Here is an 18,450-nt window from a genome sequence, read left to right on the forward strand (position 1 = left end):
AAACGCAGGGAAAACACACACTTTGGCAATGACGCAAGACGTGAAGCATTGTTGAGACACACCGATGGAAATGCTGCAATTTTTATGGCGGGTCCATTTTGGGGGCAGTGTTCGCGGAGATGAAAAAAGATATCCAAGTTAACAGTCCCTGAAGTACACCTGCGAATGACCGTCCAGAGGAAAAAACACACACCCTCCTCGGATAGCGGGCATGAATAATTCACCAGACGGGCGTTTTTATTTTAATGCCCGCAGAAAGAGCCTTCCCACCCCTAAAAACGGCACGCTGAAAGCCCCCACCCCGCGCCTTCTCAGGGAAGCAATATCCGGCAAACACACACCAACAGCAATTTGAATCTTTATTTAGACTCACCATTAAATATACAATTGCGAGGGCCCATGATTTTGTCAGATGCAATTGCGGTTTGACCATGCATGACATGTCAGTTTGCCAACTTCCTTCCACAAACACAGCCGGACACGCAGGAAGAGTTACAGGGATGGATACGTGGCTATTTTCACTCTTAAAAAAAGAATAATTTCAGTCATTTTGAAAAAGAGTCGCTTATTGCCTCCACTATTTTACATCCCAAACCATTTTACATCTCAAAATCGAATATTTTTTGTGCTCACGCACAAACACACACACAGACACTCTCTACCTGTGTCTCTCTCACATGCACACTGCTACCATATGGATGAAGAAGCCATCTGTACTTAAACATTTGGCCTGTAAACAAGGACTACACTCACTTACACACACACACCACACACACACACACACACACACACACACACACACACACAGAGAAGAAGATAAATGTGCAAACGCACTACACGCTCTTTGTGTATATTACTGCCTCCCACGCAGCTGATGATGAATGACTTGGTGTTTGTCAATTTGTCTGTATTGTCTCGCTGTTGCCCGTCATCCCTATAAAAAGATAGGGCAGGGGGGACCTCCACAACACCACCCTGACCACTCAACCCTCCATGGGCCTTGGGGTGGGAACGGGGAGAGAGACACAAGATGGCAGTCCTCATTGTGTGAGGAATGAGTTATAAAAATCACCAGCCGACAAATGATTTTTTAATTAGCTTTGAAGTCGGCATGTTTAGTGGAGTTATGGCGGCGGCGTGAGCGGCGCCCTGATAATCTTTATCTCTGGCCCACAGCTGCAGACGCTAATGGCAGACACGGTGGACACCCTTGAAGGAAGGCGGACGGACGGCGAACGTGTGTGGAATGAAATGCTCAAGGTAAATAGGGAGAGAAAAGACGACAGGGGTGGGGAAAGGACAATGAGTGTATGGTGAGAGAGAGAGAGAGAGAGACAGAGAGAGAGAGAGAGAGAGAGAGAGACAGAGAGAGAGAGAGAGAGAGAGAGAGAGAGAGAGAGTTGAAATGCCACCACCATCATCAGACACCCACACATTCTCACCAGTCACACACACTCACATACAATGAGCCAACCCCCCTCAGACCCGAATCAAAGAAAATATTTGACACATCAAATCAGAGAGAAATTAATTCTGTGCTCTCTCTCCTTTTCATGGGTGTGTGTGTGTGTGTGTGTGTGTGTGTGTGTGTGTGTGTGTGTGTGTGTGTGTGTGTGTGTGTGTATGCCTGCCAGGTCTTCCTTTTGGCAGCTCTATTAAAACACAACAATGCAGAGTGAACTTTTAAATGGCAAAGCTTGCGGAAGAACTAATGTTAAATATTTCAGTCCAAATTATTTCCTTTTGCCTTAATTAGCACTGTGTGGGCATGTGGGCATTTCAAATTATATTATAACAGGGAGATTAAACCCAGAGCTGAATGTGACAACAGACAGAAGCCTGGAGACTAGACGGCACACTCTCACGTGAGGACCAGTCTCCAGGGCGCCCCCTGTCAGTAGGAGTAATAACATCCCTGTATGGCCCTCCATGGCCTACTGTGGGTCTGTAGTTTGGGCACACATGTTGTTGAGGCACATGATGATAGGTGAAGGGAGAGAGGGGATCACATCAGCCAGGGGCAGCGGCAACGTAACTCAATGCTCAGACCATAATAAATTTTGTCTCGTTCCTACGCAACACAAACGGTATGTCGATTGAATACGCTCGCATTGCGCTTTAAAAGTTGAACCGAGTTCAACGCTCAGCTTGCTCAACGCAAGAGTTACGCCAGCGCTGCCACTGTTCTGCTGCCGAACCATAGAGAACAATAGGAAACCTGCCGCTTGCCGCTGGCTAATGTGATCCCCGCCTAAATGAGAGTGCCGAAAAAAGGAATGAATACAGCCATGAGAAAAAGACTGATAAAGAGAAAAGAGAGAGAGAGAGAGAGGAAGAGTGATGAAGGGGTTAAGAGTTTAACATTTAGGTAAAACGGTGGAGGAAAGGTGAGAGCAATGTGAGAATGTATGAGACAAAATTAGGTGTTAAGATTTCAGATATAACAGCTGAGCTGAGATATGAGAGAGGGTGCAGTACAAGATACCAATTAATAACCGCTGAAGAAATATTAAAATGGATATGGATACTATTAGTACTGGTACTCAGGTGTATGTTGAAATCACAGACAAATGACACAAAAAGAAAAGCTCACAGATTGGACTGCAAAAAACTGCATAGTGACCAAATCACTCTCAGGAGACAATGACACCAAAGTGATTATCTTTGCCTAAAGAGAATTGTTGAATACTCAAACGATAGTTCGCATACATTTATAGTGCAATGCTATAATGTATACAATATACTAGTATATGCACTGTTATCTACAGTGGTAAATATTGTAATGTACGTTTTTAATACTGCAGTTCAGTTCTAGCCTCGTGAGACCATCCTGATCTCTTTCCGTTAAAGAGAATTTGGAGCAGTTCACCAAACGAACGTCCAATCAGCGGCATCCACAGATGAGATGAGCATAGCTATCGCGCAAGTTTTATTCAAATTAGAAAGTATTCCTTGGTAAGCTGGGAAGCTATGAGTCTCAGCCATGCAGCTGGGAGGAATGAACGACACAGACATCCTCCATGGCCGATTCCAGTTCATAATGGAGGAATATACTTTCTTCAGAAGTGTAGGGCCTACCGTGAAAACTTGATGGGAATTGTCGTTGATTAGGTTCATGTCACAAACGAATGGTAAGTTAAAACATCTTAACGTTAGTTACATTACCTAACTTAATTGTATGTTAAACAAAGGCATTAGAAGAACACTTTGTTCATCTAATTGGTTGATTTGGCCCGTCGATAACCAACAAAGGTGGTGATTGACAGATCGTTTATCCAATCAGCTAACCAGTATTTCCGCCCCTTCCCAAAAAATACTTTAACGGAAAGTTTCCAGATGGATATGCAGAGCAAATCCATCTGGCAGAGTCAGGTTAGTTCAGTTCAGCTTGTTTAAGGAGATCTGAAAGAGAGAGAGAGAGATCTGAGAGAGAGAGAGAGAGAGAGAGAGAGAGGGGAGAGATGCTGGCCTGTAGAGGCTGCGGAGAGAATGATGGAGGGAGGGAGTGCTGGTGTGAGTATTAGAGTTTGAGGCAGCTCTGTGTCTGTGCCTCTGATGGTGATGAATGGAGCAGGAGAGGAGGAGAGGACAGGAGGGGTGTGACGTGGGGGGATGGTGGCTCCGCTCGTCTCTGGTCTCTGCCCCGGCCTGCAGTGCATCAGCAGGTCAGTCCGTCTTTCTGGGGCGCGGCGGAGCGTGTCGCCCCAGGGTTACTGATGGGCCGTATTAATCACACCATCAGGGGCGCCGTGGCCGGCCGGCCGGACCGCGCCGGACCCGAGCACGCTCTCCGGCCCGACGGGCGGGCGCCTTCACCACCAATCTGGGCCCATACATCATCCGCACACCCAGAGCTGCCCCAACGGGGGGGCAGAGCAAGCACTCCGATCACTGGCTGGAGCTCTCTGTAGAGGCCGCCTCTAGGAAAGGCTTAAAAAAAAGGCCACAGCTGACTCCATGCTAATACCACATTCATAACTTTATAGCAGGATGAATTTGCCGCAGTGTTAATTTCGTCAGACGAGACGAGAGGAAATATGTTCGTCAACTACCTTTTTTTTTCATGACTAGGACGAGACGATGACGAGACGGCAGTAATGTCCTGAAACACTGACTAAGACTATCTTAAGATGCATTATTGTTGACGAAAAAAGACGAGACTAAAATGTTTTGCATGAAATAAAAACTAAGATAAAATCTCCCTTCATGTTAAGCCTACAAAATGAGAAGACAGAATATCTAGCTGTTATGTTTTTTAAAATATTCCGAATGAGTTTATACGCAACAGCTTTCCTGGAGGCTAGTCGTGCTGCTGCTGCAACCCTGTGGCTGCAACACGAAACTACATGGAACAAGAACACGAGATTTCTGCCAGTTAGCAAGCTAACTACCTAAGCTTTATGCCACAATGCTACATACCCAGAAGTTGAAGCTTCTCTCATACAAATTAACATCCCCCAGAATGTCTATACGAAAATGTTCAGCATGTAATGTCAACTATTCATCTAGTTAGACTGATGATGCAAAGTTTGCTAGCAAGTAAGCTAATATGGAAAGTTCGCTAGCAAGTTAGCTATGGCTAAGATGGAGAGTCTGTTTGGGGAATGTGTTGTGTTTGGGCGCATATCGCCATCTAGCGAGGCGGAGTAAAACATTATTAGTTTGGCCTACAACAGTGTTTCTCAAACTCTTTCAGTTTCAGGACCACTTAAATAACCCTAGCTAAAAAAAACTATACTATACTTCAACAGTGGCCTATAATTAGTCTACACAATAGGCCTACTCACTGAACCACCTTGCTTATTGTCTTTGCACTTTGCTTATTGTGTCAGAGGATTCATACTGTATGATTTAAATTGGCATATCTTACATAGACAGTGTTGCAGAACTGTTTGGATTTAGATACAAGTTATATTGCAAACAACTCATCTATATTATATTTTACCACGTCTGCTCGCGGACCACTTGGGATAGCTTGCAGACCACCAATGATCCCCGGACCACACTTTGAGAAACACTGGTCTACGAATATGACAGTGGTCCAGTCAAATCTTTTACTGTCTATGGTCAAATCCCAGCCGAGCTATAACTGTAGCTCGACTTACCTGTGCATGTAAACATACTGACTGACAAAAAATCAGAATGAGTAATTATAACAGACGAGTAGCCCTGTGGACACACAATGTTGTTAATCAGAAATAATTTGTTATAAAAACAGACTAAAATGTGTTGACTAAAACTGACTAAGACTAAGATACCTTTAGTTTTCTTTTGACTAAAACTAGACTAAAATGACGAGACTTTTAGTCGACTAAAACTTGACTAACAAAAATGATATTTGAATGACTAAATATGACAAAGACTAAAAAGGACATTTCGTCACAAGACTAAGACTAAGACTAAATTAAAAATAGGTGATAAAATTAACACTAATTTGCCGTGATTATGAGTTTAAGGCCAGTAAAAAAACATTGTTCTGTTGGAGCGGGTACTCCCCACAGAGACTCTGGGGAACTCTAAGGCTAACCCAGTTCTTAGACCAATACTGTTTAAATTTAACAGCAAGTTGCATCTATGCTTGTGGCCTTGTAGAATCGTTAGGCATTGATTAATTGTACAACCTGCAGTAAAATCATTAAAAAGGGTAGTATAGAGCTTTCGTTTTAAGTGGCCTTGAGCAAGAAATATATAGATTCTAAACGTATTTTATTAATAAGCAATTTTATTAATAATAGCAATTCCTATAATATTCCTATAAATAATAAATAATGATCATAAACCTAATGTTTAATCCTAAGAGTACTTATATCTGAACAGTATTCATACCTTTACAAGGACACTGTACAAATTAATTCATAGAATGGTCACATAGCATCAGTCACTAGTGCTACCCGCTTACTAGTGTCAGCTACAAAAGGATGTTAAAGGATCCTATTGAGTTATCTTTGGTTAATCACTGTGGTAATACAATGTGTGAAATCATTCTAGTATAGTCAGCTCAATAGGCCTTCCTGCTGGGGGTTTTTCCCATAAAATGGAAGTGGAGCATTTGCAATGAGAGCGATCATGATCTGAAGGAACACTGAGAATGAGGTGCTATTATGGCTATCTGTCAAGTCCCATCTGGTGAATCTGTGTCTGTTACAGGATTTACACGTTAGCTTCATTTTAGGACTCATCATCGCACAACATTGTTTACAGGATCACACTCTAATAAGACATTATTATGAAGGTTAAGGTCGCATGTGACGTGGATGTGTTCATAATGCATTATGTAAACATGTTGCGAGCCGTGTTGTGGGAAACGTTAGGGTTGGTGTCATGACGCTGTAATCACGTTCAGTGACAGTGTGTTAATCTTGCATGACAGCTCGAGTTTCACTGTCGTCAAATAAAGAATGATGATGATGTGGACAAAGCAGCCTTAGAAATCAGATTAGATGTAAATCCATCAGTAGGCCCATCCACTGTGTGCGCCTGGGCCCCGGCAAGAGACTGGAGAAGTTATGGCGAATCTGTCTTGTTTGCAGTTAACAGGAGAGAGGAGAACTGTGTGTGTGTGTGTGTGTGTGTGTGTGTGTGTGTGTGTGTGAGAGCGAGAGAGATAGAGAAAGTCTGTGTGTGTGTGTGTGTGTGTGTGTGTTTATCCTCTACGGTGAAGCGGTGCTCTGACAGGGAGTGAAATGTCTGGCTGTCTCTTTGGCACTTGCTCACTCTCACCTTAACACGTGCGCTTCATCACAGCGGCACTGCTGCTGCTACCGTCGCCGCACTTCATCGCTCCTCGTCTCCACATGCACGCGCACGCACGCACGCACGCACGCACGCACACACACAGACACACACAGACACACACACAAAGCTCCTGCCAGCTCGGCTTTGACTGCATGTGTGTTTGTGCGCATGGAATGATGTGCCTCTGTTTTTGAGACAATGATGTGTGTGTTTGCGTGTGTGTGTGTGTGTGTGTATGGACAGGGAAGGGCTTGTGAGTCAGTGTGTGTAGGAGCATGGGAGGTGGTGGTTGTGTGTGTCGGTGCGTCCATGCGTGTGGAGAGGTGGTTCACATGTGAGGAGAGGTGACAGCAGTCACAGCACTGCATGCGTGAGTCAGGGTGTGTTTGTGAAGATGTGAATGCCGTCATGGCCCTCAACAAGACAGTGTTAGAAAGGAATCAGCATTTATTTACTGTAGCGCAAGGTCACTATCTGATAAGCCTCAGTCTTTGTCATAAAAAAGCCTTCAAGGCATTTAAAAACCAGCCCTCCTACAAACAACCTAAACTATAATCACTGATCAATTTCCTCCATATTCACTACAAGTGGCACCTCAGCTTCTTCCAATACGAGGTTGGTTATTTATGGGGCCACCCAGCCGAGCTCCTGTGGAAATATTGGAGGTGGAGACTTCATTTTCGCTCGTCCAAGCTCTCTATTTGTTTTACATAAATCAAGAGGGCATTAACCGACACCTACAGATGACAACTCGATTTTGACATACTGTGGCCTGGCAAACATATTGATTTCTCTGTTTGTTTTGGGTGAGTCATTAGAAGCTGCTGTCACCACTGTAAAAGTCCATTACATAAAAATAACAGCACTCTGTGCTGCTCCCTCTAGTTTCCGGACTGGGCTCTTATTTTATGTATATTTTTTTATCTGGCCCGAGGAGCAAGTCTGTAAATAAAACACGCTCCGAGTGCTGTATTTACGCCGACGTCTGGTTCATCCTGTTCGTGACCCCACTTTCTCTAGTGAGAGCTTTTTACGGCGCCGCGAAGACTTGTCTGGGCCTACATCTCGCACACACACACACACACACACACGCACACACACACACACACAGGAAAAGCAAACTGGCGTCCAGCACCGTAGGCTGTGACCTACAGGCGCTTGGGTGTTCATTGATTACGGAGACTGTCGGAGAAAACTTTGAAAGGTTTCTCTGAAAGGTCACAGAGTGGGTTGGACTGAGATGGTGCGTGCTGGCGCTGGTGTTGGGTGCTGGTGTTGGGTGTGGGTTGGACTGAGATGGTGCGTGCTGGCGCTGGTGTTGGGTGCTGGTGTTGGGTGTGGGTTGGACTGAGACAGTGCGTGCTGGCGCTGGTGTTGGGTGCTGGTGTTGGGTGTGGGTTGGTCTGAGACGGTGCGTGCTGGCGCTGGTGTTGGGTGCTGGTGTTGGGTATGGGTTGGACTGAGAGATGTGTGCGCTGGCTGGTGTTGGGTGCTGGTGTTGGGTGTGGGTTGGACTGAGACAGTGCGTGCTGGCGCTGGTGTTGGGTGCTGGTGTTGGGTGTGGGTTGGTCTGAGACGGTGCGTGCTGGCGCTGGTGTTGGGTGCTGGTGTTGGGTGTGGGTTGGACTGAGATGGTGCGTGCTGGCGCTGGTCTTGTGCGCTGGTGTTGGGAGTGGGTTGGTCGCTCCTCTTATCTCGTGTGCTCTCACATGCTCTTCCTCACCCCCGCTGCTGAAGGCTTCTGTTTGCTCCGATGATGAGACGCCGCCCTTTGATTAGTGTGGTGACAGCTGTGGTGTCAGGGCGTCAGGTGGATCGGCTGCTCTGTGTTAGCGCTTTATTCTCTCTTGTGCACCCTCTCTGTCACTCACACACACACACACCAAGAGGGGATAATAATAAGGCATGGTGCTCTTCTTGGCAGAGCCATAGGTTGAAATTCAATTGGATTAAGTACTACTAAAGGGTTTGAATGTGTGTGTGTGTGTGTGTGTGTGTGTGTGTACATATTGCAGTGTTGTTTGTCTGTGTATCTTGTCTCTGTTTGCTTTTACAGATGTGTGTTTTATGTAGACAGAAACTCAGCCTGGTTAAGCCTATTCCCCAGTGCAAAGCCTTGCTGTATGTGATACTCATACACGCACAGAGATACTGTACACACACACACACTCACAAATAAGCTCTCGCTGTCGGGTTTGATTCAGTTCCCCAAGGTATACAGACGTTGCCATCTGACCTGAGCCTCTGCTAATCTGGATCACCTAAATCTGTCTCTCCCTCTCTCTCTCTACACTACCATGCATTTAAAGACCTCTGCTTTTGCACCCCCCACCTCTCTCTCTAAACTACTATGCACTTCAAGACCTCTGCTTTTGCACCCCCCCCCCCCCTCTCTGACCCTCAAATCGGCTTTTTAATTCATTTCTTCATTGTCCATTCGCTTTCATATTTCACTCGCTGCCTCCTCCTCTTCAGCTCTTCCGCTCCTGACGCGGGCACAATAAATTCCCACACCCGACTGTCTGCTCACAAATGAATGGAGAGGGCCCAGCCTCACTCTAGGAGGTAATTAAGTCCCGGAGGGGCTGCATGGGGACCACACACACACACACACACACATGTGCAGAAAGAGCAAAGCTGAGAACGAGACACACACCAAAAAAATTGGTTGGTTCTTCAGCTGATCCATAAACTCACTCTGAGAACGGGGGCGGAAAAAGTCACACCAAAACTCAAGGTCTTGACAGACCTAGAGTATTCATCACAGCTCCTCTGTGTCTTTTTGGGTTTGTGTGTGTTTTCACACTTTATGTGTGTGCTCGCTTGTGTGTGTGCGACTGTGCACACACATTGAACTGGTTGTGTTAATGTGTTTTCCCTCTCACGGTGTGCGTGTGCAGGTGGGCGCTCTGGAGAATGAGGTGTACGAGCTGGAGGAGGCCTACCTGAGGGGCAAGGCCCTGAGAGCCAGCCGCAGGCAGAAGGCCCGCCAGAGACGCCAAGCCAGGAAGGAGCAGCAGGTCGCACTCAAAGCCTCCTCTTCCTCCTCCACACCTCCTCCACCTCCTCCAGACCAACCAGCCTCCCCTGGCCCTCAGGATCCTCCCTCAGCGGAACCAGAAGCCAGAGACGCCGTCCCTAGCCCTGGTGGCCCTGACAGCACTAGTGCTAGCCAGCCCTCACAAGAATAAGCCCCCCCACTCACACACACACACACAAACACACACAAGCAGCAGGCAGTGGCTCTGCTGGCCTCCTCTCCTCTCCTCTCCTCCCCTCACCCCCTCTGCAAACACTCATCTCCAGCAGCCTCTTCTCCCCTCGTCCATTACTCTCAGCGGACAGAAATAAATGGACTCGCCAGCCTTGCCTTCACTCTGATTTAGGAGCCCTTTTTTAACACTCCTCCCTTGTTTACTTGTTAGACACAGCTTGTGTGTGTGTGTGTGTGTGTGTGTGTGGGTGTGTGGGAGAGAGAGTGTTTGTGTCTTCCCTTAGTGCAGAGCTGGAGATGAAAGACCTGGAAGCTTTCAGTGCTGTAGAGGAGGGGTGGCGTGGAGGTGGGGTGGGGCTGGGCTGGGCTGGATGGGAGTGTATTTTTTTGCATAAACAAAATGTGTTCATGCGAGTGCATCCTCATTTATGCCTGTTCATGCAGACGCTAATATAAAGCGGACTAACGTGGGGGCCTGCAAACAGAAAAATCCATATCGCTCCACTGCATAGTTGTGCTAATGTATTCCTCTTGCTCGGTGAGCTCGACGGGGAGACCAAAAATGCAGTCGGAATTATTTCTGTGGCACGGAGAGAACGCCTGGAATGGGAGCAAACGGATCTCAGATGAAATCAAGTGATGATAATCATGTGTGAACAGCTGGTTTGGAGAACAAACTGTTTACATACGCATGCTTACCCAACCAACCAGGCCTGCTTTAAGCTAAGACCACTGTGCAGTTAAATTTGCAAAGGCATGCACGCACACACAGACACATACACACACACACACACACACACAAACAAACACCAGACACTAACCCCCTCAGTTAAGTTGAAACTGCTCACAGATTGTGTTTGCAAACACCCACCTCTCCGGCTGTTATTACCATCTTAACAGTCTCTAGTAACACGATCATGGTAATGCAGATTGTGCAGTTCGGCTCGATTGATTTGGCCAGTGCAAACCCTGCGAGTAAACAGAATCGGCAGAGCCCCGCGTCACTCTCACACCGGCCAGCCGCATCGATCACCCCGGTGCTGCCGGCTTCAAACACCCAGGGTCCCTTCGGGGAAGCCAATCACCGGCATTCAGCAGTATCGACAAGCACATTCTCCCAATACTGCTAAATAATACACAACTCCCACTGCTCTGCCATCACCTCTCCACACACACACACTTGCATGCTGTACATACATACAGACAAGCTGGACTCTCAAATAGGTTTGAGCTTGCAAGTCCTGATAGACTGGACTTGTCATGATACTTCTCTTTGGCCAAGCAGCTGTGCAGCACACCCTCAGCAAGATCCTAGTGACACTTGTGTCGAAAATGAACAAGCCACATTGCTCATGGTCAGCAATTAGTGGAGGAGACATTTATTTGTACGCAGCATAAATTAATGGCATGTATCGAATGGTCAGATAAAGAAAACATTTGCATTGTACTGTATTGGCATCTTGTAGAGATTAATTATGCCCCTGGTGTTTTGTAATTGGTAAACAATTATTATAATCCCTACTTACACATACAATGAATTCATGCATGAGAGGACATTTGGGGCCTCACATAAGCTACAATGCTTTTAAGGGAGAATTGGATGGGTGTTTTTAACAAAACAAAATGACAATGTAAATCTGTGTGCAGTGTTAATTAGCTCTTTTTAGCGGGCATTGATCTTCTCTTCTCGCTTTGGGCATGAGGTCCATATTAGGTTACCCCCGTGACTGACGTGGAACTAAGCGTTCTGAAGATCGCTCTCAATTTTGAGCACCTTCACTTGTCATGGAGCTTGCAAGATTTTGTTCAAGTGGAATTTAAACATTATGAAGTCTGCTGTGATACGTTTACGTATTGTATACCAAGAGAGAATCTATAGTCTTAGAAGGCTATTTCTACCACCAGTGGTCTTGCATGGATGAGAAAACTACTGTGAAGACCGGACAGTAAATCAAAAAAAATCACAGATGCTCTTGTGACCACTGACTCAATAATCTTGCCAAGGGTGACAGGCCACACAGTTTAGAGAGCCATTAGTGGAGACGGCCAACATAAGCCTGAATGCTCCGGCGCCAGCTTCTGAGTTTACCCCAAAATGAAAGCCATTTCACGACTTGGATGCCCCAACAGAAAATCGACCCATGATTAAATCAAGCCAGGTAGGAGTGGTGAGAGCTTAGCAACCAGCCAGGTATCCTAACTCACCTCTCATTTTTTTCCCCTGAACCTTTTTTTTGTTGTTGCCGTTTCACCTCGTTTTACAAATGCCAGGAGCGAAAAACATAGGCCGATGTAGGAATGAAAATGCTAAAGAATTCATTCACAATAGACAGGAGAGAATTTGCCCCACTTTGAGAACAGATCAGGACTTCACACAAAAGCGTTTTTTTGAAATGCCATTTTGCCTCTGGAGGCAGATATCGTATACTATCATTTCGAAGCAAAATGAGTATACGAAAAGGCAAAGTGGGTGCGCAGAATTCCATGACAACAAGGAAACAAAAAATCACTGTAAAAGGTGAGGAAAAGAGAGGATGAGTGTGTGAAGGAGGGGGGTGTGGCAACCAAATGTATTTGACTAGCAAATACACACGTCAGCCAGACACGGAGCGCACGGCTGACAGACTACGTGCTCAAAGCTGCGGTTCTGTGGAAAGCACAGAAGACAGAGATGAACTGTTTGCTCTGGGCCTTGGGGAACGCACGGGCAAACAGCTCATCTGCCATGTTCGCAGCACTATTCGAGTCACAGCCACGCGGTCTGATCAAGATGTGGAACGTACTACGTCATGGGAATCAGCCACCTCAAAGTGTGGGGCTCTCTCCTCCCACACGAGTCCCAGAGACCAACTGCCACTCCAGATCAGCGCGCCAAAACGGGCAGATCCAAGCCCGCCTCATATCCCCATGCCTGGAATGTTGTGGCAAGATTTACATAGTCATTAAAGCAAGATTTCAATCTCGACGCCTTTGCCCGTGGGTGCATAAATTATAGAGACTTGGCTTTCCAAATGCTGCATATGGTTGTCGCTAGGAACAACATGGTAAATCATTTGAATAGCAAACTTCATTGATAAAGTTAATTGAAAGAATACATAGAAAACATTAACATTTATAAAAGCAATGGCTCTGGAAATGGGGATAAAGGGAAAGTAAGGAATGAAAGAAAAATAAATATAATAGCTATCATAGATGAAAGAAAATAAAATAAAAGCAATGCTGCTTAATTAAAGTATAAACGACAACAGGCCTAATGGTGTACATAGTTTAATCAAATATGCAAGAAAGTCACTGGGTTCTCTGAGACTGAAAAGTAATCAAGATATGGTCTATGGAAAGATGGTTTGACAGAATATTTAATTTATGTACACCTACATCAGGGAGTGGTAAAAAAAGTACACACAACTAAAACACTGAAAGAGTTCATCTTTACTTTCATTGAACAAAGGCTTTGATAGGTGACAGGACTCAGGAGCAGGTCATCTGACAACCTACAGACTGTCCAAAACTTCAACATGGAGTAGGCCTAGAACATGCAAATGATATAGTACAAAGTGTACAAAATGGTTTATAATCAGTTTTTCCATTAAGTTCTTGAAAATCCAAAAAGTGTCCCCCTGAAGAGATTTACACAACAAGCAATTACACCCTTTAAATCTTTATAACTTTTTCCATTAAGCATAAAGTGAAGCATTGCTTTTAAAAGTCCTGGTTCCCCAGGAGCACGATTCTGGTAAGTGTTTCCATCTTTTTCCATGTTTCCCTCACTACAGCAACAACCACTGAGGCAGGTTAAACTGAGCAACAACAACTGTGAAAACAGTGTTCAGGGGATAATCCGGCCCAGTTTGGTTCAACTCTCACCCTCTCCGCAGGCTCTAAACGCAATGCTGGATAAGTAAACTCTCTCCGCTCGGTGCGAAAGGTGCTGTTGGGACATGAGCAGAGCGGAGAGAACCCCCAATCTAATAGACTCAGAACAGCCTCATTGACTCAGTAGGGATTCCCATTGGCATTGAAATGACTGGCATTGAGCCCTCCCTAAATTGCAGATAACAGGCCCCTGATAACCAGGAAATGCTTGCAGAAGCTCAAAGCTCAATTCTGTCGACAAGGGCAAAAAAGAAAATCTGGATGTGTGTATTTGATATAAAGTCATCCCAGACAGGCAGGGAACTTTATCAGACAATGTGATGTCAATGTAGGTGAAAACACACTTGGTCATGAACTTATGCAGACAACACTTGTCATTACTAAGCCTACAGATGAGCATATCAATAAAAAATCAATTTATTTCTTTTTTACTTTAATGAAATTGACACAAAAGCATTTTGAGGTTGGTTAGATTTTAGCTTGAAGGTTAAGATTGAACCCATAAAAGAGTCAACTAAAAGTGCTGTATGCATAAGAGCATGTATTTTGCCATTCCCAGGGTTTGATTACTACATAAATAAATAACAAAACACTGACTAGTGAATCCAATGTTACATCATTACGCATTGCTTTCAAGTTTTAGTCATCAGTAAGTATTGATGATGTTTCTCCAATTATTATGCATCACCACTGTTATCCAACAACAGACATTGATGTGAATTGTTATCAGTGAAACAGAAAAACTAAGCCAAATTATGAACAACATTATTACATTTTAGCTGAAGGAACTATTCTGATCAGAGATCTCACATCATGTTGTGTTGGCTCTGTGGCCGTTTTCAGTGTAAACATTTTGAAAGTGAACATGTTTTATTAAAATAAAACGTATGACGAGCTATTGGTGGACCCCTTAGATAAAATGGAGATGTCTTGTCCTTGGTTGATCAGTGATGGATCTGCTCATTTCCCATTTCAGCCCACTGAGGCAGAATAGTTTCCTCAGTAAATCAAAACTTATTTGAACGCACAGAAGAATCCTTACACAAATTGTGTTTAAGAAATGTGATGAGGGCTGTGCAGTGAAAGCCGACCCATTTTACCATCTTTTCCCCTTTTCCTATCCCACTGTTGCTCTAAGCTTGCTGGGGTCATGGCCAGAATCACAACGAAATAGCTTTTAAATGTCTTATATACGTCAAAACCAACTACACTGATTACTTCTTGTAGCAGAAATTGCTTGTGTCAACTGCAACATGCCTTGCAACACATGGGCTATGCATAGCAATTTGTCACCTAAATGTGACGTGTAATTGTATGGCTTTTTTCTATGTTAATACATTTGAAAAAGGCCAGATGGAGTTTGTAATACATAGTAGGCGTAGACATAAAACAAGCACAGGCTATTGTCTTCACTGACCTCATCATGCAGCTTGTGTTTCCGTTTATGTTTTACACTCTGAACTTCTTAAATACTTTTCCTCATGCAGTCTCCTAGTCTTCATCAGCCCTCTCCTGTACATATTAGCTTCATTAGAACTTAAGTGGAAAACTAAACCTTGGCACGACAAAAACTATTTTATTTTCACAAAGGCCGGCGACATCACACAAGTGACACTTCATAATTATTCCCCTAAACACAAAGACAAAGTCAGTGTGTGCTGGGAAGTTCACTGCGTACGACAACATATTTTAGGACGATCGAAAGAAAGTGAAATTGATTGTGATGCCTTTGCGCCTATCCGCACACAGACTGAAGAGGTAGGATGATTGTAATTTGAGTTGTCTCCAACTGTTCTGGGGCTGTCAAGTATGGGAGAGTCTCTCTCAGGTCTTTAAATAGTTGGCGCAATGTTACCCAAAGTAAAAGAGAAAGAGTGGGTATTTATAACACATTTGTCAAGGATCATCTGCAGACATGTTCACTGCACTAGGCATGCTACTGAGCTTTGAGCTGACGCTGTTAGGCAGTCACCACATCTCTCAGATCTATCAAAGAGATCTGTACGACAGTCAGTCTCCAGACATGGGTGGGATGTCTGTGCGACTGACTGAATGCAAGAGGCTGTTGCTTTTAATGGCCGTCAAGACAGAACTGACTGTTTTAAAAATATATTTAATTGGTGCCGTTTAACAGAGAGTAGGAGCCACGGAGGACAAGTTCATTGTTTGAGAGGAGCAATGCTGACTATTGTTGTTGCATTCACTTTTGAGTGAAGATGATAAGAGGCCAATTCGGGAAAGTTAATGTGGTGCAAACTCATTTGGGGACAATCAGTGTCTTTTGAGCACAGAAAACACTTCAAATTACCATGGAATTTTTCCAAGAGGCAATCATAGCATAGAATAGGACTGGAATGTGAGGCCAGCAAGAAATTTAGCAGTTATAGATTGGATGCTGTTGAAGATTAGGGCAAAATGTCTGGAGGCATCAGTCTGTCTTGAGAGCGAGACTGCAAGCCAGGGCCACTTATGCCACACTCCTGCTCACGCCTCCATCCCTCCCCCTACTCCGAGCACCATGGCGTCCTCTGGCCTGGTCCATTCCATTATCGCTTTCAGATAATCACCCGTGGTGAGATCTTCAAAGGGGACTTGTTGAGCTCACCAGGATTACATCATCAATAAATCATTTGTGTCTTTATGTGCAAAGGACACCCCAGCATTCTAATGAGGAACGCTGTAATGATCCTATGCTGCTACAAACAACTGTGTATGTACGGTGTACTCTGAAGCTTCCATAGCGTCGCAACACATTTGGCCCTCAGCCACAGAGAGAGTGGTTATTCATCAGAGTGTACATCATTTCATCCATTACCAGCCCTGTGGGTGGATCCATGCTAACTCTGTCAGTTAGAAGGCATGTACCATTAGTTCCCTAAAAACTATGCCACTTGGCGGACCACTCCTCCTCCTCCTTCCTGAGTTTCCAGCATGCTGCAGATCTCAACGCCACCCCTCCAGATGGAGAGGGAAATTCTTTTATAAAGGGGCCGATATCCACGGGCGCAAACACCCTCAAATCAAGTGGCAGCCCCCTCGTTAATCATAACTGTGGGCCGGCACTGAAAATTTACATCCACAAGCACGAGGTAATGAATACCTCGCCAAGAAATGGGCTTTCGCAGTGGGGGTTAATGTACCATGCAGAACACAGGTTTATGTAAATACGCATCTGCTCTTTGAGCTCTGAATAATTTGTGACCCGGAGGTAAAGTTCTCTGTGTTTTGAAGTGCAATAAAGGTGTGTAGAGCTGCAATAGTAGGCTTGCGGTGAAATCTCTTTCCCAATTGGTCCTCTGTGATTTACTTTCCATCCTTTCCAGGAGCCAATATTTTTATTTTCTTTTTTGAATTTAACCGACGGTCACGGATTATTAATTTATCACTCAATTCTGGAGTCGGGTTACACCTTTGCTCAAGAGAAGTACACTCAATTCAGCTGTCTCCCTTCTTGTCAAAGGTTCTTGAGAAGCAGTCTGGTTTCAAGAATGGTCATTCTATCAAATCTGCTCTTCTTTGTCTGAAGCATTGAAAGTAGCTAAGGTAATCAGTTTTCCGCAGCCTTTGACACAGTTAACTTCTGAGAAGGCTCTTAATTGGGTTGCATCCTACCTCAAAGGACATTCATTCAGTGTGTCTTGGCAAAGTATTAAAGGTATTAAAGTCTCATGACCATAGGTATACCTCAGGGATCAGTACTTGGGCCACTTCTGTTCTTCAAGTAGTGAGATCATTCGGTTCCATGAATTTGTTGTCCATGTTATGCTGATGATACTCAGCTTTATCCATCTTTCCCACCTGATGACTACAAATTCTGCTTGGATTTCTGCATACCTCAGGAATATTTTAGTCTGGATGAAAGATCGACACCTTGAGTTTAATCTCCCCAAAACTGACCTTCTGGTATTCCCCGCTATGCTATTCTTCAAAAGATCAGCATCCAGCTGGGCTCATCTTAACTGACCCCTGCTAAAACACGTAACTTGGGGGTCACAATTGATGACTGACATTTCTCTGAGCATGTAGCCTCAGTCACAAAGTCAGGGCGATTTATACTATGCAATATTTGGATGATCAGACTGCATCTAACACAATATACCACACAATCCTTGTGCAGACATTGGTTCTGTCCAAACTGAATTTGCAATGCATAAAGTTGTGTAGTGTCACCATCACAGATTATTCAGAACGCAGTAGCACTACTGGTATCCGTGTAAGTTGATGTAGGCCTAACTCTTTTGTTAGTGACTCTTCATTGGCTCTCTTCTGTGGCCAAAATTAAATTAAACAAAAATTATGCAGCAACAGTGATACTAAAAGTTACAAACATATAATCTATGTTCAAATTTGAACTATTTAAAACATTTACTTTAAAAAAACGTATTGCCATGTCTGTTGATTACACAATGTACAATTCTTACCTTTTTGACACCCTTGAACAATCTTTCCAGTGAAGTGAAACATTATCAGGCTCATGGTAAAAACAGCACCTCCACATCAGCGGAAATCCTACAACAGGCAGTCATGTAGTGTGCACAGCACCCCCCTCTTCTCTGGTACCATCAGCTGTCCATAGTTGACCTTCCACCCGTCTCCTGTTCATTAATGATTCCCTAAAAGTAAATAAC

General features: G+C 44.5%; 1 protein-coding gene and 1 long non-coding RNA gene across 3 annotated transcripts in view; one reads left to right on the plus strand and one right to left on the minus strand.

The window, feature by feature from the left end:
* LOC125300005 (spermatogenesis-associated protein 16-like) overlaps window positions 1-10,110 on the plus strand; it is a 47,867-nt gene extending 37,757 nt beyond the window's left edge. For both annotated transcript variants that reach the window (XM_048251469.1, XM_048251470.1), the window contains 2 exons: window positions 1,177-1,260; window positions 9,636-10,110. In XM_048251469.1, coding sequence (XP_048107426.1) covers window positions 1,177-1,260; window positions 9,636-9,926 — 375 coding nt within the window. In that variant the 3' untranslated portion in view covers window positions 9,927-10,110. The remainder of the gene's footprint in view (window positions 1-1,176; window positions 1,261-9,635) is intronic.
* The window catches only part of LOC125300006, a 36,038-nt gene extending 17,726 nt beyond the window's left edge, over window positions 1-18,312 (minus strand). Inside the window, exon 1 of the long non-coding RNA XR_007194497.1 lies at window positions 18,244-18,312. This is a non-coding gene — a long non-coding RNA (uncharacterized LOC125300006). The remainder of the gene's footprint in view (window positions 1-18,243) is intronic.
* Between the last annotated feature and the right edge of the window lie 138 nt (window positions 18,313-18,450).

This window comes from Alosa alosa, chromosome 9, assembly GCF_017589495.1.
Source record: "Alosa alosa isolate M-15738 ecotype Scorff River chromosome 9, AALO_Geno_1.1, whole genome shotgun sequence".
Classification (NCBI taxonomy): domain Eukaryota; kingdom Metazoa; phylum Chordata; class Actinopteri; order Clupeiformes; family Clupeidae; genus Alosa; species Alosa alosa.